Below are 25,254 nucleotides of genomic sequence, written 5' to 3' on the forward strand. Positions count from 1 at the left end.
CAGAAGCTCCCTCGGAGGCCTTGTGGGGGGCCCCCTCCGGCCTGCCAGTGAAGCCCCTGTGGAGGCAGGAGGCAGCAGGATTTGTTTTCCCAGGATTCTGGACACCGCCCTGGTGCAGACACCTTGGGAGCCTCCCTCCACACTCAGAGATGAGTCCAGGTCAGACGCAGCGCCCGGACAGCACTGCAAATCAGGCCCCAGTGGGAGGAGACAAGCCCTGCCCTCAGGAGTCCTGGTCTGACGGGGGAGACAAGCCCTCCTGCCAGTCCAGTCCGATGGGGGAAACAGGAAACCATCACACAGAGGCCTGCAATGGCTGGATGCCAAGGTGAAGGCCAAGGGGAAGCAGCTGTACAACAGCCTGGTCACTGCAGAGGGGCTTTCCAGGGAGGCGGGTGGTGGGAAGGACTCCACGGGGGATTGGCTGGTGTGGGCCGGTCAGAACACACCCTGTCTTTGTAAGTAGCCCATTCAGAGAAGGCAAGCTCCACCTCAAGAGTCAGAGAGTGCTGGGTGGGCTGTGCGTGTGTGCGTGTGTGCGTGTGTGTGTGTGTGTGTGTGTGTGTGAACATGCACAGCCCCATTCTCTCCTCTGGTGGACTGTTTATCTTCAGAAACAAACCAATATAAAAAGTCCGGAAATCCTGCTGCAAACAAAGTGCCTCCAGTCTACACCTTGAGGGGCAAGAGAAAAACATCCCTCAGCTTAAGCTGGACCTTCTGGCTTCCTGGTGCTGGAGTCTCAGCTTCGACATGGTACTGGCGATTACTCCTTCCCCTTGCAGGTGGCCCTTGGAAGCCACAGGCCCAGAGCTGTATCGTTTTCAAAGCAATGATTGGCATGGGCAGAAAACAGAGCAAAAGAGGGGCGAGCGTTTTTGAGAGCCCTGAGTGAAGATTCTAGTACAAGGAAAGGGAAGTTACAAAGGAGAAGAAAGGGAAAACAAGCACCGCCAGGCACAGAGACAGGAAGGGGGTTTGTGCGGGGAGTCAGGGTTCCAGTCTAGGCAACGTTTTCCTAGCCACTTACCAGGCCCTTGCACCAGGGACAGTATGACACCCCTGCCCTCGTGCTCAGTGGGACTGGATGATCTCAAAGACCCCTTTCATTGCGATATGCACCCCATCGCTTTGAGGCCCAACAGCAGCTGGGTGCCCCAACCTAGCCTGCCTGCCTCCTGGAGCACACCGAGGCCCCAAGTCGTGACAAGCCATCAGGTGCCTCCATCACCCAGGGAAATGGTCATCTGGAATACTCCACACCTCCGGCCCAGGCGGGCCCAAGCCAGGAGGCCAGGGCCACTCCTGGTGTTCCTGACAAGTGCTTCCCAAGCTGGAGAGAGGGCAGGGGAGTCTCCCTGCCTGTGCCTCTGGCCCTAGCCTGTGCTACTCTGGGGGCCCTGTCTAGGGTTGCAGAGCACCAGAGCTTTCCAGCCAGAGACAGAGTCAGGCTGACAGGGGAAGATGACAGCTGGGGTGCAGAGCGGCCTCAGTAACTGACGCCATCACGGCGAGTGGTCGCTCTGCCCCAGGGCAGCCTTGGTGTAGGCAGGATCCCGGAAGTTATCGTGTCCATCCCCTGGCCTTCACAGGAGCCCACCTCACAGCAGGGCACCGGAGAATCCTAGCGGCGATGAAGGACCCGGGGAAGAGCCTACGGGTCCTACGGTGCGCCGTCCCAGGATCTACTTCATCTGGCCTCAGAGGAAAAGAGCTGGTTTCCCCTGGAGTCTCAGATGGCTTGAAAGTTAACCCTGATTCCATCATGCTGAACCTGCTCACGGCGCTACCTCCCTTGAGATCACAATCATAGATTGTCACAACTGAGGACCTTCAAGATGTCCTCCTGCGACCTTCGCATTCGGATGCATCCCTAAGGGACTCAGCTTCCCATGCTCTTGCCTTCCTGAGGGCACATTCAGCCCAGCAGCACATTGCTCAGAATCAGAAGAATCTATGCTGGGAGCTGGTGCGGACTGGCATGTGTGGTTGCCCACTTGTCCCCACCCAGCCCTGCCCTAGTGGCACTCACGTTGATCAGGGCCATGATCCAGAAGGCGTACGACACGCGGGTCCTTGCTCCATCCTGCGGAGGCAGCCTGGAGAGCGACTGGTTGGACCAACGCCACGCCTCAGCGTGGTGCTGGCCCAGGACCCTGGACGCATGGAAGAGGTGGCTGCCAGAGGTGCTGTTGGCTGTGCCGTTGGCGGGCAAGCAGTTGGCCTCAGACAGGAAGGGGTCGGCAATAAGGGGGCTCAGCAGAGCACCAAAGCCCACAAAGAAATGGAGAACCTGGGGAGAGAAGAGAAGTGGTATGGGTGGGGGATGGCCCAGGCTTCATAGCCCATCCCCCCCCCGTGCCCCATCTGGAGAGCCCCTGCCTGGCCCCAGAGGGGGGAGCAGAGAAGTTCCTCTCAACCACTGTCTTGGCCCTGGGATAACGTGGTGACAGTGGCGATTCCCATCTCTCCCACTTCCTTCTTTCCCAAAACTTAACCGCACCCAGCTACCACCCCAGAGGGAAGGGGAGCTTTTGATAAAGGGAAGGACTGGACAGGAAGAGAAAGACAGAGAGGGGGATGGAGCCAAGAAAGCAGCAAGAAACCCTGCCATCATGGCACTCTCCAGTTCACAAAGAAGCTCTTCTCCGGAGCACCTGGATTCCTGTGACCACTCTGCACAGGGAGCATGACCTCATTTTAGAGACAACGAGACTCAAGGCCAGAGAGAGCGTCCCAGTGTGGCCCAGCTGGTGGTAGCCACACCGAACTGAGTCCCTGGTGCCCTTTTTGCACCATCACCTGGCCTATATGAAAAGACACCCAGCCCCAGGGAGGGGACTGGGAGAGGTGAGAGCACCCAGGGACCCCCCACCCCCGTGGCTGCCCACCACCCAGCCCCATGCCCGCCTGTGGGCTCACCTGAAGGAAGATGGCTGAATCCTTCTGGTAGATCCTCACCAGTTGCATGTTGGCCACGGTGTCGATGCAGCCCATGGCGAGGCCCGCCAGCGCCATGACAGAGGCCAGCACCGTCACGTCTCGACAGAAGGGGATGACGGCAAACACCAGTGAGATGGCCAGGGAAGATGTGAAGAGGGCCCATAGCGACTGGGCCAGGCTGCAGTGGTAGAAGGGTGAGGTCAAGGGGCTGCCTAGAGCCTTCAAATCAAGAGCCTCCTCCATGGCCTCCCTTGGCTGGACAGCCTTGGAGAAGCCTCTGGTGGAAGGGGGGAGGGGACTGTGGAAGAAGCTCTGTCACTCACTAGAGGTTTGCAGGCGAGAAGTTTCTTGTGCCCTGGTCTTCCCAGGTAACCATCCCTCCTCATAGGGTGGCTGTGAGAACTCAAGAAACCGTGTGAGGTGGCACACCGTGCACACCTAACAAAGCGTAACCGCTACTGTTTTACTTACAAGCAATTTTAAATTGTTTACTGACAGGGGTGTCTGGCTGGCCCAGTTGATAGAGCCTGTAACTCTTGATCTTAGGGTTGTGAGTTCGAGCCCCACGCTGGGCGTAAAGATTACTTAAAAAGAAAGTCTTTAAAATAATAAATAAGGGGCCCCTGGGGAGCTAGGTCTGTTAGGCGTCTGTCTGCCTTTGGCTCAGGTCATGATCCCAGCGTTCTGGGATTGAGTGGGGAGCCTACTCCTTCCCTACCTCCCTATGTTTATGCTCTCTCTCTCTCTCTCTCAAATAAAATCTTTAAAAAAAGGAAAATAATAGTTTACTTATAAACTATAATATACAAAGATATTTCTGTCCCTCTCATGGATGTGCGAGGGGAATCCACTTTGAGTGTCTCTGGGTACTGTGCCATATGCACCAACCTGGAGGTGGGACGGGGTAGAACCCGAACCCCCCACCCCCACCCGCACCAGCTGGGCTGCAATGCGCTCTCCCCACACAGGAAGGGCAAAACGGCCAGGCCCTTTACAGATGTCAACTAAGCCACCTGAACCAAAGCTCTCAGCCAAGGAATTTGGGTAATTTGGCACCCTTCCTTCCTCCCTCCAGCCCTTGGGCAGAGATCTTGGCTCCGCAAGTTTCTGGAAGGGAGGACTGGTGGCTGTCCTCACTGAGAGGTGTCTGGTAGGTGACCTTCCCGCAGAGGAGCCCACAACAGGCAGGCTGAGGGCCTGTTCCCGCACAAGTGGGCGAGTAGACGGACCGTCCGGGGCTCCATCAGGGTCTTGTTGGTACACCCTACCTAATAACCAGACTCTAAGGAAAGAAGGATGCCTTGTATTTTCCAGAACCACTCTGAAAGACTGATGTGGGTAAAGGACATTGGATAGCAAGAAGGTTCTGGGGACGCCTGGCTGGGTCATTGGCAGAACACATTACTCCTGATCTCAGAGTTATGAGTTCAAGCCCCATGTTGGGCCTGGAGCTTACTTTAAAAAAAAAAAAAGGTTCTGGAAGAGAGAGCTATAATTTTCAGATTATGAACAGTTGTTCTGGCTGCTGGACCTGAAAACGGGGCAGGGGCCTGTGGCAAGAAGACTGGTCTGTTGCCAGCACATTAGGGCAAAGAGAGAGGCCCCCAGGAGAGCTCCCAGGCTACATCTTTCCCCAGAGGTTCTTGCCTCTGACCCCTCTGGTTCTGTGCTTGGCCTGTCTTTGATCAAATCCTCTGTCAGAAGGGCTCTGCTGATAGCACTAGTTCATTATTTTTTCTTATTCTCAGACTGATCTCTTGGAGAGATCACTGATCATGACCCCTGTCTGTTCCCAGCTCTGAGCAGGAAGGGGGGACTCCCATGACCTTTCACCCCAGCCACTAGGAGGAGGACAGGGAGGATGGTGTTGTGGGGAGGCCTGTTCGGGTCTCTCCTGGCCCCAGTTCTACCTGGCACCCCTGCTCTGCCGGCCCCTGGAGCTGAACGCCCAGGCTGCGCGCTGACCTTCCTGAATATCTGCCTCCCGCAACCTGGCCTCAAGTCTCCCTCTGCTCCCTGGCACCCAGCAGAGAGGGGATGCCCACATTTCTGCAGGTGATGAAAATGGCTGGCTTCTCATGATCGTTCACTCTGTCTTTCCCTCAGGCAGCCTGACTTCAAGGATGGCAAGTGGGTCCTCTGTCTCCCCCTCAACCATTCTCCCTGTTGAACTGGCACATGGGATGGGGTGACCTTTCCACCACCTGGCTCACCAGTCTGCAGTAAAGCGTGGCTGCCCCTAGCTAAGTGCACAGACCCTTGAAGAGTTAACCCATCATCATCGTTGCCCTGCAAAACCTAGATTCATTAACGTGGTTAATGATCAGTTCTGTAGAGGTGCCCTCAGTCGGTTAACTGGGTTAACTGTCTTCCTTCAGCTCCGGTCCTGATCTCAGGGTCCTGGGATAGAGCCTGCATCGGGCTCTCTGCTCAGTGGGGAGTCTGCTTCTTCCAATTCCTCTTCCCCCTGCCCCCCACCCCTGCTCATGCTGTCTTTCAAATAAACAAATAACATCTTTGGAAAAAAAAATCAGTCTTGTAGCAAAGTCCGGAGGGAATGGGACCTGGGATCAGTCAATGAGAGTGGAAAGAAGACTACGGGGAAAAAAAAAAAATAGCAACTGACATTTGTGTACAGGCCCAAGGCAATAGGCTTTGCAACTGTGCCTGTTTGAACCACAAGCAAACTAAGGCTGGGAGAGGCTAAGACAGAAGCTGACAGTCTGGACTCAAACCCAGGTTTTCTGTCTTGATAATCCCTACACCATGCTGCTTTTCCATGGAGGAGGGAGAGAGAGAATAAAAGGGCTGGTGATGGGCCACAGACCCAGGCAGGCCAGAGAGAGGGGCAGCCAGGAGGGAGTGGAAGGCCAGAGTCTGCAGAGCCTTGAATGACAGGCTTAGCGAGCAGCGGCGAACAGCTGGCATGGCGAGAACGTGAGCCCCAGTGGTCCCTCTGCGGGTGTTCTGGAGGCTCCAAACACTTCATCTTCTGACTGCTGGCTCCGTGGCAAGCTTCCCGAGGCGTCTGCCGCAGCCTGTTCACTGCGGAACCCCGTGCCTGGCACCGGGCTTGGCCCTGAGCTGGTGCTCCATCTAGGGCTGCTGGCTGTTGCTAGTCAAATGAGCAAAAAGCTTGAGGAAGGCTTGTCTTGTCACCCACACAGGATGGCCTGGAGCCTTAGGAGCCTGACGTGGGAGTTGTGATGGGTGACACAGAGACAGAGGGAGTCAAAGACAGAGACAGAGAGACAGAGGCAAGAGATGAAGCCTTAGCTAGGGCCAGGATGCCAGGGGGGCAGTAGGAGGCTGGAGAGGTCGGGGTGGAGGGGGAGGGCCACGGTCACAGTGGGCTGCCCTGTATAGGCCTTTCTGCTCTCCCATTTGTGCCTTTTCACCTTGTCTTTCTGGAGGACACTCAATGCCCCCAGGGAAGATTTTTGTTCCCAGGCCCAGGGACAGGCAGGAAAGGATGAGACAACAGAAAGGAGAGGCTGGAGGGAAACTGGCCTGGGAAGGCCCTTCCTGCATCTGCTGCCAACCCCTAGGGCGCGATTTGAGCCTGCCGCCTCGCCTACAGCTCCGGCTGGGGAGGGCGAAGCCCATCTTGGGCCTGCGATTCCTGGGCACTGGGGGTGGAGATGTGTCCCCATTTCCTGGGGACAGCTGCAGCACAGGAAAGCTTGTGTTTTAATCCCAGCAAACTGCCTGCCCTCCCCGCTTGCTTCGGCAGAGCTGTGCCTGGGCTTTCCAGAACTCAGCCTGAGCACATTTCTCCAGAATGGCATATGGCTGCCAAGAGAAAAGAAGTCCCAGATACATCCCAGAGCCAGACTGAAATACACTAATTGGCCTGGTCACTTAATGGTTTTGGTCAATGGCCCCTTCCAGGAATGTGGGTAATTGAAAATTATGGAATAATGATGTCAAAACAGCCTTGGCACCGCAGATGTACTAGGATTTGTAATCAGACCAGTCCTCGGTATAAAAAGTGTCAAATCACTATGTTGCACGCTTGAAACTCATATAACACGTATGTCAACTGTACTCCAATAGAAAACTAAAAATTAAAAGAAAAAAGACTGGTCCTAGACCTAACTCGCCACTTCCCAGCAGGAAGCTCGGGGCAAGGCACTTACACATAGGCCCCCTGAGCCTCTACAGGTGAGTACCTAGCTCCTTGCTAGAATGGGGATCGGCAGCTCTGCCTTCTGAGGCTGCCAGGCGGTGTCAGTGCGATGTTACAGTCCTTTGCTCACTCCCTGGGATCTTCCCCCGGCCATCAGCCATCAGCAGCCCCTTTCCTCAATGATGCTCACCCCCTCTCTGCCAGCAGCCAGGCCCAGGGAAGTACCCTCAGCAGCTCCCAGATTCTCCAGCCAGGCTCTGCCTCTTTGTTCCTGCTGCAGAGCCTGCTGGCCTGGGGTGACCAAGGGAGGTTGGTTCGGGAGCTGCTATAGTGGCATCAAGGACCTAAGAGTCCTGCCTCTTATTTTATAGATCAGGAGCCGTCCCCAGATGGGGGAACAGAACCAGGATCCAGTTTTTTGACTCTCAATCCACCATCAGGTCACTGATCTTCCCTCCCCTGGTCCCAGGTTCAGAGGTTAATTAAGGCCAATTAGAGAGGGGACCTCACTCCCCCAAGGCCTGGGGAGATGCAGGGACAGCTTGGAAAGTCTAAGGAACCCTTCCTTGGAAGCCTGAGAAATGTCCAAGTTATTCATTGATGGCTCCACGTGGAAGGTGAAGTGGTGGAGGGAGAGCAGGGAGCCAGGTCCTCCCCCAGCCTAGCAGTGGTTCCACTGTAGGTGCCTGAACCACCAGTTTGCTGAGTGACCTTGAGCATGCTGCTCCCCCTGCCAGCTCAGGTGCTCTGCTTTACCCAGAGGGTACATGTGATCACCTTGACCTGGCCTTGCCAGGGTGCTGGCTCTGGCCCTCCTGTTTCTGTGATAAGAGGAGGGGCTGCCTGGCTCCAAACCAGGGGAAGGGCTTAAGCGATAAGATGTCAGCCAGTCCTTCCTGCCCTCTACACCCCGGGGTGGGGAAAAACGCTGCTGAGGACCAGTCCCTTGCCACCTCGATGTGGGGGGACCCCAGGATGGGCACTGACATTTTCCCATCCTTACCTTGGGGCATCCCCCTGCCCATCCTGATAATCTTCTTCCTGGAGGGACCAGGGAAGAGAGGTGCCCTGAACCCAGGAGAAGTCAGAGGCATCCCTGCCCCCTCTCCACCCCAAAAGGAGTAGGCAGCTTGCAAGAGAGGAGTGGGGGCTCGGGACAAGAAACCAGGGGTCAGGGCACACCCTGAGAGCTAGGGCAGGCTGAAGACTACGGCTCCACATGGCCAACTGGGAAGAGGTAACTTAGACGGAGCAGGCCAGGAGAGGACCCCCGGAACTGGTCACCCCCACAATGATGCCCCAGCTCGCTCAGGGCCCTGTGTTAAGGCTGGGGAGACTCAGAGGGAAGAGGAGGAAAGCCTGTCTTTGGGGAGATCCCAGCCTAAGGCAGGACTCAGGCCCTATTAGACTTAGGTTGGGGCTGTGCCCTGTGTGTGATGATATTTCTGGCCCGCTGGGGTGCAAGCCCTGCATGTTGGGTGGACTTGCAAATGGGTCAGCCCAGAACCCTTTTCCGATTACTGGCATGCATGGCTCCCTCTTGTCATTCAGGTGTCAGCTCAAATGTTACCTCCTCAGAGCAGCCTTCCCTGACCAACTCTGTATTGTCATCCTCACCCTTATTTATGTCCTTCATTTCACTTACATGGTGCTCCAGAGCCTAAGCTCCATGGGAACATGGACCTTGTCCATCATATTCACCCTGAGAATGGGGTCTGGCTCAAAAGATACGTGTTGGATGAGTGAATTAAGGGGTGGGATGAATTTAGAAAATTTTAGGTTTTGAGATTTTTCTTCATTTAAAAAATTGAGGGCGCCTGGGTGGCTCAGTCGGTTAAGTATCTGCCTTCTGCTCAGGTCATGATCTCAGGGTCTTGAGATCAAGCCCTGTCTCAGGCTCCCTATTCAGCTACTACTTCTCTCTCTCCCTCTGCTGCTGCTCCTCTTGCTTGTGTATGCTCTCTCTCTTTCTCTGTCAAATAAATAAACAAAATCTTTTTTAAAAATTGAGATAAGGGCACCTAGCTGGCTCAGTCAGTGGAGTGTGAGACTCTTGATCTTGAGGTTGTGGGTTTGGGAGTCATGCTTGGTGTAGAGGTTACTTTTAAAAAATTTTTAAATTAGGGCAGCCCGGGTGGCTCAGCGGTTTAGCGCCGCCTTCAGCCCAGGGTGTGATCCTGGAGACCCCGGATCGAGTCCCACGTCGGGCTCCCTGCATGGAGCCTGGCTTCTCCCTCTGCCTGTGTCTCTGCCTCTGCCTCCCTCTCTTTCTGTGTCTATCATGAATAAATAAATAAAATTAAAAAAATTTTTTTAATTATCTCAAAAAAATTTTAGATAATTTACATACCATAAAATTCATCTATTGAAAGTGTGTGATTCAATGGCTTTTAGCACGTTCAGATCTGGGAACCATCACCACAACTTAAGTTTACAGCATTGTCCTCACCGGAGAGAGAAACCTTGTACCTGCTAGCAGTCACTCGCCACTCCTGCTCCATATCCTAGGAACCTACCACTCTGCTTCCTATATCTACAGTCCCCTTCTGGACTTTCATAGAAATGGAGCCATACAGCATGGGGTCTTTTGTGCCTGGCTCCTTCCACTTAGCATGATGTTTTCATGGCTCCCTCATGCTGTAGCTTGCATAAGAACCTCACTGATCTTTCTGGCTGAATACTATTCCACTGTATAGGTGTACCACATTTTGTTTGTCCATATGTCTACTGATGAACATTTGGTTTGCTCCCTCTTTTTGGCGTTATGAATAATGCTGCGATAACATTCCTGTAGAAGGTTTCGTATTGACATGTTTCAGTTCTTTGAGGTATATACCTAGGAGTGGCATTCCTGGTCATGTGGCAACTCCCATGTTGAGATGAGTTTTTAAAGCAAGAATCGTGTCTGGGGCCAGACCACCAGTAGGCTCTCAGCCCAAGTTCGCTGCATGCTGAAAGGTAGACAAGCTGCTGGGAGGGAGAGACAGAGGCTTTCTAGATGGGACACCAACCAAGGACCCAGCTCAGAGGACAAAACTGGCTTTTGTGTTGTGTTCCAGGGACTTCAGGGGCCAGCATCTTAGAAAACCAGGTTTGACGGTGGCCTGGGAAACCTTGTGTGGAAGACTGGATTTCATGTAACAGGCAGGAGGGAGTTAGAGCTGGGTCTTGGGCAGGGCAGGACTTGTAGGAATTTGGGGAAAATTAGAGACAGAGAAGGAGACAGTGAGTAGGACAGGGGAGAACTCAAGCCTTCAATTAAGAGGGCACATGCAGGGGAGAAGCCAAGGTGAGGCTGGGAGAAGGCTGAGGAAGGTCTGAAAGTCATTTACCTACCCTGATGCCTTTGAGATAAAGGGGTCTCCCGAACTACCCAAGGTGGTTAGACAGGTCCCCAAGGAACCAGGAAAAAAACACCCCTAACCTTTTATCTAAATACCCCTTTCTCTTTCCTATCTGACAAAGCACATACCCATACACCCTGCCAACCAGGTGACTGTGTTCTTCTCCTCTCTGAATGGCTCCCTGCTCCCGATAAGCAAGATATTTCTAAGGAAGTTTTAATCCAGATTCTTCTGACCCCAGTTGCACCTATCTCCCTCTTAGGCTGCATGTGGCTGCTTCCCTCAAGATCTCTGTCTGTGCTAGAAGCTGGGGGCGGGGGGAGGAGGGCATAAGGGATGGAGGTGGGGGACTGATCCTACCCTGAGTAGAGAGCTCCTGTCCTGTCCCCTTCTAACAGCCAAGGCCGTCTGCATGCAGATCCTCCAATGCATGTCCCTATGGAGGCTTCCAGAAACCCTTTTCAGCCCTGGTCCTCAGTCTGGGCCAAGCACTAGGCAGGACTTGACTTGGGCCGCCCCATGCCTCTCCCTCGAGTCTGTCCACAACAGCTGGCTCTTGCCATTTGTTAAACCAACTCCCCCAACCCCCCTCACAAGTACCAGCCTGGCCCACTAGCCAGTAATCACTTAAGCTGAAAAGTACTGGGGTGGGGGAGGGGAGGTTGGGGGGTGAGGAGCTGGGAATATTTGCGTTTGAACTTGTGGTGAGGCCCCAAGGTGTCAAGCTTTAGTGGCTGGTTTCGGGGCTACTGGCAGTTCTGTTTGTTTTCAGAAATGGGGGATTGTGACAAGCTATCCAGTCCTAGCTAGGTAGTGACTCCCGTTGACACACAAGCCACCCCTGTGACAAATCCTTCATTCCCACTGAAGTCCACTTTGCTCTTAGCCAAAGGAAAGGCTTCTTTATGGCATTTTGTTTTGCGGGCAGGAGGACTGAGGTTCAGCATCTAAATGTGAACCTGAACTGATAGGACTTATGCCCTCCACCCCACCCTACCCCCACCCTCAGATCCCAGCAGGAAGCCCCAGAGGCCCACAGTTTCCTTCCCAGGAGCGGCAGCTCAGGAATACTCAGCCCATATGCCTGTGCCTGGTGAGGACCGGGTATAACTTGTCCTCTGCACAGTTCAGGCTGACTGCTCATAAAGCAAGAGTCATTTCCCAAGTGCCTGGTTCTAGAAACAAATACCTGGATTCAAATCCCAGCTTAGGAGCTGTGTGGTATGACGTGGGGCGAGTGTCTTAACCTCTCTGTGCCTCAGCTTCCTTAGGCACAAACTAGAGATGTTAGTACTACTCCATAGGGTTGTGGTGAAGATAACTGAATTGATACAAGTGAGGTACTGAGAACAGTGCCTGGCACTGAGCAAAACTGAGTGAAATTAGTTATTACTGTTCCCAAAATCATTTTTCTTTCCTGTGAGCTGACTTCCTCACCCACGACCCTTTCCACTGCCTGTTCATAGCTCCTGGTTGGGTAAGGAGCCCGGACGGAGGTGCGGAGCAAGTGAGGAAGACATGGCCCAGTTGGGCGTGTATCTCTGTTGTTTTCACAAAACCTGGCACACCAATCTGCCATTTAGAATTACCCTCATTGCCCCCTTCCTGTTCTTTGCACTGCACGTGTTCTTAAAAAGTTCAAGGTAAGGGAGCTTTTGTAAGTCAAAATACTTTTTAAAAAGAAAGCAAGCAAACAGAAAAACACCCTGGTAGATTTCTAATTAAACCTCTAGGCGGAATCTGGAAGGATCTTGAGCTTTTGCGAAAGACTTTCTGAATCCCCCATGCATCCAATCCTATACAAAACCCAGAGAAAACCCAGCGTGCACAAGACTTGCTTCTTAAGAGGATTCTTCCATTTACAAGAGAATTTGACCCTGAAGATAATCGCTCTTTAATCGGTACTGTTTTGTCCACTGGGTGCCGTAAGGTGGGGTCTACCTGTATGACACCTGTGCTCTCTCCATCAGCTCCAGGAGCAAGGTGGATAGGAAAACCTCTCCTCAGGGCACGGACACCGGCTCGGACACCGGGAGGAGTGAGCCGAAGGGGGAGAGCAATTGGCCCAGAATGCACTCCCTCGACCCCCAGATGTTCCTCTGGGGTCGCCTAACTCTGGTTTTGTTCCTGGGCCGTCTGCTTACTTGAGTCCGTGCAGTCCAGAAAACCACCCAACCGGGAGCTGGAACCAGGGAAATCTCCAGCAGCCTCCAGCTTGCAAGTCATCTATCCCCTGCTTTGGGTCTGTTTTCCCAGCTGCACTAGGACAGCCAATCCTGCTGCCTTTCCAGAGGGCTCTGTGGGGGCGGCCCCATCCAATTTAAGCCTGGCGATCCAGGCTCCGCAGTGGTACATGCAAAGGGACCTCTCCCGGGCCACGGCAGGCAGAGTCCGGGGCCCTACCCTGGCGCAGAGGCCAAGGAGGAGTAACACGGAGTGGGGGGAAGTGGAGGGGGACCCCGGCAGCAGAGATGGAGGTCGCAAGCTCAGCCTGAGACACCCCACGCCTCCCCTACGTGGCCCTCGCGGCGAGGCCCGAGTGTCTCAGAGGCAGAAGGGTTTGGCCTCCGGGGGCCCGTGCAGGAGCCCTGCCTGTCTGAAGCAGGTCCCGCGTGGCGTGGCGCAGGACCCAGCAGCCCCGCGCCCACCCCGGGGTGGCGGGAGGGAGGGAGGGACGGCGTGTGCCAGCCGAAGTGGAGCTGAGGGTCTGAGTGGACCCCGCAGCCCGCGCCTAACCCAGCACGCCCCTGGGGAGACACTCCCACTGTCCTTCCACCTCACTTCCACTCCGCCCCCGGCAGCAGCGGCGACACCCACAAAGCTCGGAGCGGGCGCGCACGGGGGGCCCTCCCCGCCGCCAGCTCCATCACCGCGCTCCCCCCACCCCCACCCCCACCCCCACCCCCACTCCCCGGGCTCCGTGAGCGGGGAGCGAAGGCAAAGGAATAATCCCCAAGTCACCTTCAGTCTCCGGAGAGACTTTTCCGGGGAGAGCGGGGGTGGAGGAGGGAGCAGCCCTCCGGCTCCGGCGGGGCGCGGCTGGCGGCTGGAGGCGCGGGGACGGTGGTCGCCGCGCGCCCGAGGGTCGGGGGGGGGGGCGCCGGGCAGCCTCAGCCCCGGGAGGGGGAGCGGGGGCGGGTAGGGCAGGGGCTCGGCGGCCGCCAGGGGCGGGAAGGCAGGGAAGGGAGAGGAAGGGCAGGGAAGGGCCGGCGCGGCCGTGCCGAGGAGCGGCGGGGCGGGCGCGGGGCGGGCGCGGGGGCTCGGGGCGCGCCGGGCACTCACGTCCTCTTGAAGACGCCCCCGAGGGCGCTGCCCAGCAGGAGGCAGAGCTGCTGCGAGAAGAAGACCCAGGAGATCTGGGGCAGCGAGCTGTGCGTCTGGCAGCGCAGGTCCAGCAGCGTGGGCCCCAGGAAGGCGATGCACAGGCCGAAGCTGAAGAAGACGCTCCAGTAGGTGAGCGTGGGCTGCAGGTGGCGGCGGAGCAGCCCCGGCACGCGGCCGTCGCGGCCCATGGCCCCGCTGCGGGCTGGCGGCCGCTGGCTCCGCGCGCCCGAGCCCGAGTGCAGCGCCCGCGGGGCCCGCGAGGCCGGCGGCCGGGGAGGGCCGGGGAGGGGCGGGGAGGGGCGGCCTGGCGGGGGGCCCCGCCCTCGCGCCCGGGGAGCGGCGGGGGCGCGTCTGCGGGGCGCCGGCCTCCCGGGGCCGCCCGGCCCGCGCTCCCCCCGCGGCTGCAGACCCAGCGCCGGCCGCCCGCGCTCCCGCCCCCGGCCCGCCTGTGCGCCCCGCGCGCCCCCGCGGCCGCCGGGGGGCTGGGGGCGCCGAGCCCGAGGCGTCCCGGTGCTCGCGCTGCGAGTCCCAGCTCGGGGGGACCATCCCCCCAGACTCCAGCCGGGCCTGGGCTTCGCGGGGGAGGACCGACTCTGGGGGCGGCGGCTGGACTCCGGGGGCCTGGCAGCGCCCCCCCTTCCCCCTGAATGGATGGCAAAATCTCCCACGTTCGTTCTCTTCTTGGGAGACTGTATCCGTGGCTTTCGCTAGAACCTCAAGAGGGAAAGCGCTTTGGAGAGAAAACGGTGGAAGCGCGCGGTCCTGGCTAAGCCCTCGCCGTGCGCCGCAGGTGTCCCGTCCAGGCTCCGCGGGCCTCCCTGTTCCCGGCGGGGAGGGGAGGGGAGGGGAGGGGAGGGGAGGGGAGGGGAGGGGAGGGGAAGGCAGCGCCCGGGAGAAATCCCAGGAGGAAGTCGGAGGCCGGCCTCCAGGGGTAAAAAGATTTCTGGGGGAAAATTCCGTCTTTTTGCTGGAAAAACTCGGACGGGATTGCGGGGTGAGAGGGGTCAGTGCGCAGACTGGTAGTTCTTGCGGGGGCCTGCGGCTGACACGGCCGGACCCTCCTCCCAGGAGGCCGCGGAGCTGCTGGGTCCCGTGTGGTCCTGCTTCGGAGGGAGCCGGGGTTCCTGCATTGGCCCCTGGAGGCCGAGCAGTATTTGCAGAGCGTCCCCTCTGCTCAGCTGTTCTAGTGGCGGCAGGAGCCGGGACATCGTGCCCACGGGCCTCCAGGGGGACCAGAGCTGAAGAGGCTGAGGACGTAGGAGGGTGGATGCTCTCATGACAACTTGGCATCAACAGAGCTAATTAACTTCTCTTGGGGGCACTGATTTCATCTCCCAGTGGCACTCCAGCAGCTGCTCCACTGCCCCCACCCCCACCCCCAGACTCTGAGCACCTGACAGCAGAGTCCCAGGGTCTCTCTGGCTCAGTGGGCTGGAAGGTAAGAACAATTACTTATTCCGTGGTGGTAACGGCGAGTCCACACAGCATTTGTGATTCAGTGTAAAGTTATCCTCTGGAAAACAAAAACAAAAAAATAAATCGTAACTACAAGCGTTTGGACCCTTCATGCCGTTCTCACAGAATTCTAGAACCACAGAAGCTCAAAGTCGGAAGGAACCGCCTCCAACTTGAGCCCCCTCTCCCCTCTCCATCACTGCTGATAAATGTCTGTCAGTCCTGCTCTTGACTGATACCTCTTACTGTCGGGGACCTTACCTATCATTTCCTGTGGGTCTTCTTCCAGTGTGGGTCAGCTCCAGCTGTAAGGAAGGGTTTCAGGCTCAACTGAAACGCCCCTCCCTATGTCTCCCCACAGCCACCCACAGGACAAGGCTAATTGCTCTGGGCATGTTAGTCTTTCAAGCACATGACCCCGCCCTAACACTTGGCTTCTTCAGCCCAAACACCTGAAATTCTTTCATGATTTCCTTGGATGCTATTCCCTAGATATATCACCCTACTGGTTCAGCTCCTCCAGCCACAATGGCAGTGACCCTGGTACAGTGGGGCAGCCCACAGTGTCAGGGGCGCTACAAGCATCCTATAGCTTGATCTGGGTGATGGTTACACAGATATAAACATATGTAAAAATTCATTCCATACAAACAAATGTACGCTTAGGATTTATGTCTTATAGTGTACACAGGTTACGGTTTGATAAAATAGTAAAAAATAAAAATAAGTAAACAAAAACAAAGTGAGGGACGCCTGGGTGGCTCAGCAGTTGAGCATCTGCCTTCAGCTCAGGTCCTGATCCCGGGTCTGGGGATTGTGTCCCGGATCAGGCTCCCTGCGAGGAACCCGCTTCTCCCTCTGCCCGTGTCTCTGCTTCTCTCTCTGTGTCTCTCATGAATAAATAAATAAAATCTTTTAAAAAAAAACCACACAACAAAAACAAAGTGAGACACTCTATTGTGAATGCGATACCCAGCCTCCTTAGGATCAGAAAGGCTGCCTTCTTTTCTTCTTCCTTTCTTTCTTTCTTTCTCTGGCATGCAGGCCCCTTGAGCTGGGACAAGCAGGCAGGGAAACAAGTACAGCAATGAGGTACTTTCTGTCACGGGGATGGTTTGAGTCCTGCAGGCGGAAGTATGTCATTTTGCCTGGGAAGGCTTCGTTCCTGGACTGGATGTGGAAGGATGGGTATGTGAAAAGGTTTTGCTCATTTTTTCTTCTTTTTCTTTTCCATCTTCTCTATTTTCCAATATCATCACGTTGTCTACCTCTTTCAGGAATCTTTTCTGGAACAATCCAATCCAACCCCCAAATTCCAGCAAGCCTCTGATCCCCTCCTTGCCCCGTACAATCTTCCATGTCAGCTGTTATATCCAGGGATGGTCAGCTTCCTCTTCCTGCCACCCCTGCCTCCCCTGCAGCCAGTTAAATGGTGAGTTCTTAAGGCCTAGGGCTATATTTGCCACGTTATATTATATTTACTAAATCTCCCCACCCCCATATGTGCCTCACAGAATGCCTTGCAGATAGCAAGTCCTGGAAAAATAGCTGGGGAACTGAATTATGTGCCCATTGCCTTTACAATTATTTTTGGTTTTTCATTTACATATCTTATCTCCCAATGATAAGTTCCCAGGGACAGGGGGCTGTCCCGTATTTCTTCTGTGTCGAGGATCCAAATGTCTAGCCCTAGCTGGGCACCCTGTGGTCGGTCGATCTTAAATTTTAACGACAAAACCTTGGATGGTCCCTTAGTCACCCTCGGATTTCTCTCCTTGCACATTGGAAGGAAATGATCCCTTTCCCCTAGTAGCTCTGGAAAGCAGTCTGAGGCCCCCAAATAAGGACAGATGGACTAGATTGGCAGAAAGGATCAATGGGAGTGAAGGGTCCTCAGGCTTTTGCCGACTAGAATCTGTTTATTTGCCTCAAGGGTTGCCTCCTCTGCGAAGCTTTCCCTGACTTCCTTGGGGCCCTCCTTGGGGGCCCTTCCTAAATCATTGGTAATCATCCGTTGTGTTGCCTCTCCTCCAAGGCAGGGGCCATTGGGTTTGTTCTTCACCAAGTCCCAGGATCAGCTCCTTGGTGAGAGGTGTTTGCACTCTACTGACTCCCACTTGCTCCTGGAAGTTGATAAGCAATAAATGCCCAAACTCTTTAGTGCATACAACCACAAGTACACTTTGTCTTTGTTCCTGTTTTTGTTAGAATTGAAAACCTTAAATATTAAAAAAATATACAAAAAGAAGAGTTTTGATTATCACAGCCTAGAGGGGGCCACTTGGGCTTGGGCCTGATTTCATGTTTGGCAAAATCCTCTAAGTAACCGTGGGCCTGCTTTGGTCCCCAGTGCTCTCTGGTCTCTGCTTCCCAGACTCTGAGGAAACCAGGCAGGAGCAGTCCAAGAAATCTCTGGTTCAAGGTCATTAAGCACATCTACAGTTCCTCTGGCCATTCTGGGGAATGAGGCTGCCCTTCCCCTACTTCACAGCCCCCACATCATTGCCTGCTGGCCAGAGTCTGGAGAATAGATTGGCAGGCTCTGTCTGGGGTTGGCATGGGGTGAGTGGCAGACAACCTGGTGCCAAGGACTGGACCTAGATGACCCAGCTACCCTACCCCACATGAATGCAAACAGCAGAGATGCGCATGTCTACAAAAAAGTCTCCTTTGCCAAATATCTGAATGAACCTAGTTATCGGCTGGCATGGAGAGGTGGGGGATGGTTACTGCAGGTGCCAAGGGGGATAGGAGAAACAGGAGCAGATGAGATGGCCCAGAAGCATCTTAAGAGGTAGACCAGTGGCCACATGCATCCTGGAGAGAATATTGCATAAGACCTAGCATTTAGCTGGTGCTGAGGATATGTTAGCACTTAAAAGTGCTAGTTAGGGGCAGCTCTGGTGGCTCAGAGGTTTAGTGCCACCTTCTGCCTGGGGTGTGATCCTGGAGACCCGGGATTGAGTCCCACATCAGGCTTCCTGCATGGAGCCTGCTTCTCCCTCTGCCTGTGTCTCTGCGCCTCTCTCTCTCTCTGTCTTTCATGAATAAATAATAAAATCTTTAAAAAAAAAAGAAAAAATAAAAGTGCTAGTTAAAGCTAGCCTAACTTTAAGGGTCGGAAGGAACCTCTGAAATGATCCTTCCACTCAGAAACAGAAGCCTGCTTAAAGGCTGCTGCAGGTAGCCATTCAGCCTCAGCTTTATTATGGCCAGGCTGAGGGCAGGCTGTGAGATGTGTGAACAACAGCCTTGAATTCCTCCTCTCTAAAATGGGAAGAATAGAGGCACCTGGCTGGCTCAGTCGCTAGAGCGTGAGACTCTTAATCTCAGGGTCGTGAATATAAGCCCCATGTCCGCTGTAGAGCTTAAAAAAAAAATAAAATGGGGAGAATAATCCCTCCCTTGCTGGGAGAAAATGTAGACAGAGTGTAATACAGGAGCTTATTCTCATGAATTCTCATAAATACAGATTCTAAATAAATCCTCTTCTTCCTCCTCCTCCTTCACAACAACAGCACAAATCGTTCTCCTGGTTTTATACACTAATATAGTGGCTAGCAAAGTATGTCCCTAGACCGGTAGCATGGGTATATCCTGGAAACTTGTTAGAAATGAGGATTCTCCGGATGCCTGGGTGGCTCGGTTGGCTAAGCCTCCGACTCCTGATTTTGACTCAGGTTATGATCTCAGCTCAGGTCATAAACTCAGGGTTTTGAGATTGAGCCCTGCGTCAGACTCCAGGCTGGGCGTGGAGCCTGCTTAAGATTCTCACTCTCTCTCTCTCTCTCTCCTTCTGCCCCTCCCCTTCCTGCTACCACTGCTCACACTCTCTCTAAAAAGAAAGAAAGAAAGAAAGAAAGAAAGAAAGAAAGAAAGAAAGAAAGAAAGAGAAAGAAAGAAAGAAATGCACATTCTCAGTCCTGCCCCAGACCTGCTGGATCAGAAACTCTGGGGGTGTGTCTCAGTAATCTGTTTTACTTTTTATTTTTTTTTAAGAATAATTCTTTTTTTTTAAAGATTTTATTTATTTATTCATGAGACACACACAGAGAGAGAGACACAGAGAGAGAGAGAGAGAGGCAGAGACTTAGGCAGAGGGACAAGCAGGCTCCCTGCGGGAAGCCTGATCCAGGACTCGATCCCAGGACCCTGGAATCATGACCTGAGCCAAAGGCAGACTCTCAACCACTGAGCCACCCAGGTGCCCCAGTAATCTGTTTTCGTAAGCCCTCCAGGATATTCAGATGCAGTACAGTTTGAGAATTATTGCTTTAGAGCCAGAAAGGAAAAGTCTAGTTCCCATTCTACAGAGAGCCATTCACTATTTGAAGACATTCTTCACGTTCTTCTTAATTTTCATTGTCCCCAGCAACATCCTCCTCACTTCCTTCAGCCATCCCTCATTGGCCATGTTTTCCAGACCTTTTGCCATATTTATCTCCAATCACATCATGCTCTGATTGTTAGTGACCCTCATAAAAATGGGGTCTCCCAGCACTACCCTCAATGCTCCCAAGTGATCTAAGCAGCACATGGTGCAATGGGTTCACTGCCTCCTCTTCCCTAGAAACTTTGACAGCTATTTGCTGAGTGCCTGTTCTGTGCCAAGCACATGATATACAGTAACTTTTTGTTTACATTTTTTGCAAAGTAGACACCACACCCAAAATGTGGCTCGAACTTACGACCCTGAGATCAAGATTTACATGCTCTATGGACTGAGACAGCCAGGCACCTCTTATTTACTTTTTTTAAAAATTGAGGTTAAACTTACATAGATTAAAATGTAAAAGTCTTAAGTGAATAAACTGAATTTTTATATGTGTGCTTACCCAGGTGAGCACCACCCAGATCAAGACATAGAGTATTTCCAGTACCCACCCCCAGAAATAATAGTGTGTTTGCTGAATATTATGTCTCTGAGAGCGTATATGCCACCATATATACACCATCATTTATTTGTCCCATCTGCTATTAATGGACATACAGGTGGGTTTCCAGTTTGGAGCTATTTATCTATAAGGCTGCTGTGAACATTCATGTACTTGTCTTTCGGGGGACGTAACCACTCATTCTATTGAGGATATGCCCAGAAGTGAAGTTGCGAGGTCACAGGATTGGTTTAACTTTAGGAGATGCTGCCAAACAGTTTCCCAAAGGGATTGTACCAGCATACACTCCTGCTAGAGTTCCAGTTGCTCCACATCCTTATCACCAGTCGTGTTCATTTTCACCCTCATGTTGGGAAGTTTGCATCTTAGAGGTTTTCATCTGCATTTCTCTAATAACAGGTAATGTTCAGTATCTTATTACATACTTATTGGCCACCTGTACATCTTGTTTTGTGAAATGCCCCTTCAAATCTTCTGCCTACTTTTTTTTTTTTAAAAAAAAGGTGTATTTATTTGTTTGAGAGCAAGAGAGAGTGAGAGAGCTTGGGGTGGGGTAGAGGGAGAAGCAAGGGCAAAGGGAGAGACAGAGAATCTTTTTTTTGTCTTTAAGGTGTGCACTTTATTGAACTGGTCTCAAGGCAGTGTACAGGTAAGCCCTGGATGCCTCCATGCCTCAGCCCCACTCCCAGGGAGACCAAAAGCCCTCATAAATCATCAACTGGGGGGACAAAAAACAGGTGCCATGACGGCAGAACATTCAAAATAAAACAAAAAGAACAAGTATTAAGGCAAAGATTTAAAAAAATTTGGACTACATAATTTACACAAAAGCAATTCTATCCCCCTCCCCTGTGTGAACTCGGGGGAGGACAGGCCCTTCTCTGCAGGGAGAAACGGGGTGGCTTTTGGGAAGGCAAAGGACTTCTGTAACAATGCATCTCATGATATTTGGAATGACTATTAAAAAAAAAAAAGAACAATGTACAATCAAAGTCCTTGGCCACATTGTAGAACTCTGGGTATGCTCGCTCCAACCCACTGCTGTCACCTTCACTGTTCCAGTTTTTAAATCCTGAGTCAAGGGCAGCCCGGGTGGCGCAGTGGTTTAGCGACGCCTTCAGTCCAGGGTGTGATCCTGGAGACCCGGGATCGAGTCCCACGTCGGGCTCCCTGCATGGGGCCTGCTTCTCCCTCTGCCTGTGTCTCTGCTTCTCTCTCTCTCTGTGTCTCTCATGAATAAATAAAATCTTAAAAAATAAAAAAAAATTAAAAATTAAATAAATAAAAAATAAATAAATCCTGAGTCAAGCGCCCAAAAAACCAAACCAAAACAAAACAAAAATCAAAAATCCAAAAACAAAAAATAAATAAATAAATAAATAAAGCCATGCCAATCTCATCTTGGTTTCTGCGCAAGTTAGGTTTTGTCAAGAAAGGGTGTAACGCAACTAAATAGCAGTCTGCCTGGAAGCATTTGCGGTGGACGATGGAGGGGCCGGACTCGTCGTACTCCTGTGCTGCTCCACATGTGCTGGAAGGTGGACAGTGAGGCAGGATGGGGCCCCCGGCCCACACAGAGTACTTGCGCTCAGGGGGTGCGATGATCTTGATCTTCATTGTGCTGGGTGCCCGGGCAGTTATCTCCTTCTGCATCCTGTCAGCAACGCCAGGTACGTGGTGGTCCCACCAGACAGCACCGTGCTGGCATAGAGGCCCTTGCGATGTCGACGTCACACTTCATGATGGAGTTGAAGGTAGTTTCACCGATGCCGCAGGATTCCATGCCCAGGAAGGAAGGCTCGAAGAAAGCCCATCGGGCAGCTCACGGCTCTTCTCCAGGGAGGAGCTGGAGGGCGTGGTGGCCGTCTCCTGCTCGAAGTCCAGGGCCACATAACACAGCTTCTCCTTGATGTCACGCACGATTTCCCCTCGGTGGTGGTGGTGAAGCTGTGGCCACGCTTCGTGAGGATCTTCATGAGGTAGTCCGTCAGGTCCCGGCCAGCCAGGTCCAGGCGCAAGATGGCATGGGGGAGGGCGTACCCCTCATAGATGGGCACTGTGTGTGGGGCACCATGTGGGTGACTCCGTCACCGGAGTCCATCACGATGCCAGTGGTGTGGCCAGAGGCATACAGGGACAGCACAGCCTGGCTGGCCACATACATGGCTGGGGTGTTGAAAGTCTCGAACATGATCTGGATCATCTTCTCACAGTTGGCCTTGGGGTTCAGGGGGCCTCGGTCAGCAGCACCGGGTGCTCCTTGGGGTCACGCGCAGCACATAGTAGAAGGTGTGGGGCCATGTCGTCCCAGTTGGCAACGATGCCGCGCTCTATGGGGTACTTGAGGGTCAGGATGCCTCTTGCTCTGGGCCCCATCGCCCACGTAGGAGTTCTTCTGGCCCATGCTCACCATCACGCCCTGGTGCTGGGGGCGCCTCACGATGGAGGGGTCCTATGAGGTAGGCATTATTATTCCTTTTTTATGGATGAGGAAACCGAGGCTCAGGAAGACAGAGTAACTAGCCCAAAGTCACCCAGCTGGAAAGTATTGAAGCTGAATTTTGAGACCACTCCAAAGTCTGGATCCTCCCCATGATGCCATCTGCCTCTCACATTCAACTCCTACTCACACACCCAAGCAAGACATGTGTATGGGCTTATAGCTGGTGACATTGCCCCCCCCCAGGAACTACTATTGAACCAAGTCTTCCTGTCTTGTCTATGTGCTGTTGATTTATTGAAGTCCTTTTTTTTAAATAAGGATTTTATTTATTTATGCCAGAGAGAGAGAGAGATAGTGAGAGAGAACACAAGCAAGGGGAGGGGCAGAGAGAGAGGGGAAGCAGGCTCCCTGCTGAGCTGGGAGCCCAAAGTGCAGCTGGATCCCAGGAACCCAGGATCATGACCTGAGCCAAAGGCAGATGCTTAACTTACTGAGCCGCCCAGACACCCTGGGATTTATTGAAGGATTTATTGAAGGATTTATTGAAGTCCTATGCAGTGTAGGACTTGGGCTATGTGGAATAATGGGAAGAATATGGACGCGGGAGCAGGACAGACCAGCACTAGGTTCTGGTCCTGCACTCGACTCTGTCAACTCTGGGCTCGACACTGTAAGCCCAATTTTCTTCAACTGCAAAACATCACATCCTTACAGTGTTGCGGTGGGATGAAATGAAGGCACACTTGAGCCTCTGGGAGAACACCAAGTACGGCGCCGCCTACGCTTCTAAGTCACCTTCTCCTACCCTGAGCCTCATGTAATTTCGATTTGGGCTTCTCCTCCCTGCCAGCACACTCTGGGTCTCATCAGCCATGCAACGGAAGGGCTATTCCTCCAGCTGCTCCCAAGTAAGGATGGCACCTTACATTCTTTTTTTTTTTTTTTAAGATTTTACTTATTCATTCGTGAGAGACACAGAGAAAGAGACACAGGCAGAGGGAGAAGCAGGCTCCATGCAGGGAGCCTGACACGGGACTCGATCCCAGGGCCCCAAGATCATGCCCAGGGCCGAAGGCGGCACTAAACCGCTGAGCCACCCGGGCTGCCCGGCACCTTACATTCATAATGTATGGCTACTAACAGTCATCCAACTCATTGAAAAAATATTGAACACAATGCACCATCCTCCACCCTCCTAATGAACTTTTCATTCAGGGCTCAGGTGACCTATTCATCGTGTGGGGAGCCCCCGCCCCATCATTGCTACCCCAGGTGCCTGCATCTCCACATACCACAATTCCTTGTGATCACCAGTTGGGGTGTCCTTGATGCAGATCAACTGTCAGCATCCTGAGGATGGAGATTGGGTCACACAATCCTTCTGTCTCAGGCACACAGCCCAGCACCTACCTGGTACATAGTAGACATTTGGAAAATACTAGTATACGAATTTATTTATTTATTTATTTATTTATTTATTTATTTATTTATTCATCTTTTTTTTATTTTAATTTATGATAGTCACAGAGACAGAGAGGCAGAGACACAGGCAGAGGGAGAAGCAGGCTCCATGCATCGGGAGCCCGACGTGGGATTCGACCCCGGGTCTCCAGGATTGCGCCCTGGGCCAAAGGCAGGCGCCAAACCGCTGCGCCACCCAGGGATCCCCTAGTATACTAGTTTAAAGTTTAATTACTATAAGCTTGAATTTATGAATAATTTCCAAGGCAAGAAATAATATTCATGGAGGATTTCATGAGGAATGTACAGTTCCTCTCTTAGTAATTATCAGACTTGGCTATAGGTTAGAATCATTTGGAAGCTGAAGAAAGCCTCTCTGTTGGTGGGGTCTTATATTGGTATCTTGCAAAAGTTCCCCAGAGTTTTCTAATGTGCAGCCGAGGTTGGAAACCACTGCTCCAGAGAATCTACACTCTACCACCGGGGAATAGCTCACATATCCTGGTATACCATTTCGGCCCCACAAGAAAGTATATCCCTATTGAATTCTACTGGGGCTTTCTGCCCAGCTTGCGTGACCCTATGCTATGTTACTGGAGTTATGGTGGAGCTAGACCCCTATAGGAAGATGCGCAGGAGAGATTTCTGTTGGGCATTAGTACCAAGAAGAGCTCCAATTCTTCGGAGCATCCAGCTCCTTTTCATCCTGTGGATTCTGGGAATCATTTAATTAACACTCTTTCCAAGCTGATAGCAGCTGCTGGAAAGCTCATGGCCAAAGTCATGGTCCATCTTTATCACCTGTACAGAATTTTATAGTATATGTATCCTGTGTTGACTTTATTTTCTGTCCTTTTATCCTCCTTTACTCATTTTTTCTAACTTTTTTAGGAGATATAATCCTCATTCCAAAAAATTCACTCTTTTTTTGTAGTTTCATTGTACATTTGTTTTTTTAAAAAAATATTCTATTTATTTATTTGAGAGAGAAAGAAAGCAAGAGAGAGAACAAGCATGCACGAGGTGAGGGGCAGACTCCCTGCCTAGCAGGGAGCCTGATATGGGGCTCTATCCCTGGACCCCAGGATCATGACCTGAGCCGAAGGCAGTTGCCCAACCAACAGAGCCACCTAGGCACCCCTGTACATTTTTTTTTTAAAGAAAACAAAAGCCAGACAAACCCAAGTTGTCTAGGCAAATAAGCTCAAATATTTTGGTCATGTCTGACATTATAATCTTCTATGTATGTCTTTTAATTAA

General features: G+C 52.8%; 1 protein-coding gene and 1 pseudogene across 1 annotated transcript in view; both read right to left on the minus strand.

The window, feature by feature from the left end:
* The window catches only part of MFSD4A (major facilitator superfamily domain containing 4A), a 29,213-nt gene extending 15,222 nt beyond the window's left edge, over positions 1-13,991 (minus strand). Inside the window, exons 1-3 of the mRNA XM_055334181.1 lie at positions 13,699-13,991; positions 2,923-3,121; positions 2,033-2,293 (exon numbers count right to left, since the gene is read on the minus strand). Coding sequence (XP_055190156.1) covers positions 2,033-2,293; positions 2,923-3,121; positions 13,699-13,928 — 690 coding nt within the window. The 5' untranslated portion in view covers positions 13,929-13,991. The remainder of the gene's footprint in view (positions 1-2,032; positions 2,294-2,922; positions 3,122-13,698) is intronic.
* Positions 13,992-14,744: 753 nt separating this feature from the next.
* Positions 14,745-22,518, minus strand: LOC129515216 (actin, clone 302-like; annotated as a pseudogene).
* Positions 22,519-25,254: the final 2,736 nt, after the last annotated feature.

The sequence above is a fragment of the Nyctereutes procyonoides genome, unplaced genomic scaffold (assembly GCF_905146905.1).
Source record: "Nyctereutes procyonoides isolate TBG_1078 unplaced genomic scaffold, NYPRO_anot_genome, whole genome shotgun sequence".
Classification (NCBI taxonomy): Eukaryota; Metazoa; Chordata; class Mammalia; order Carnivora; family Canidae; genus Nyctereutes; species Nyctereutes procyonoides.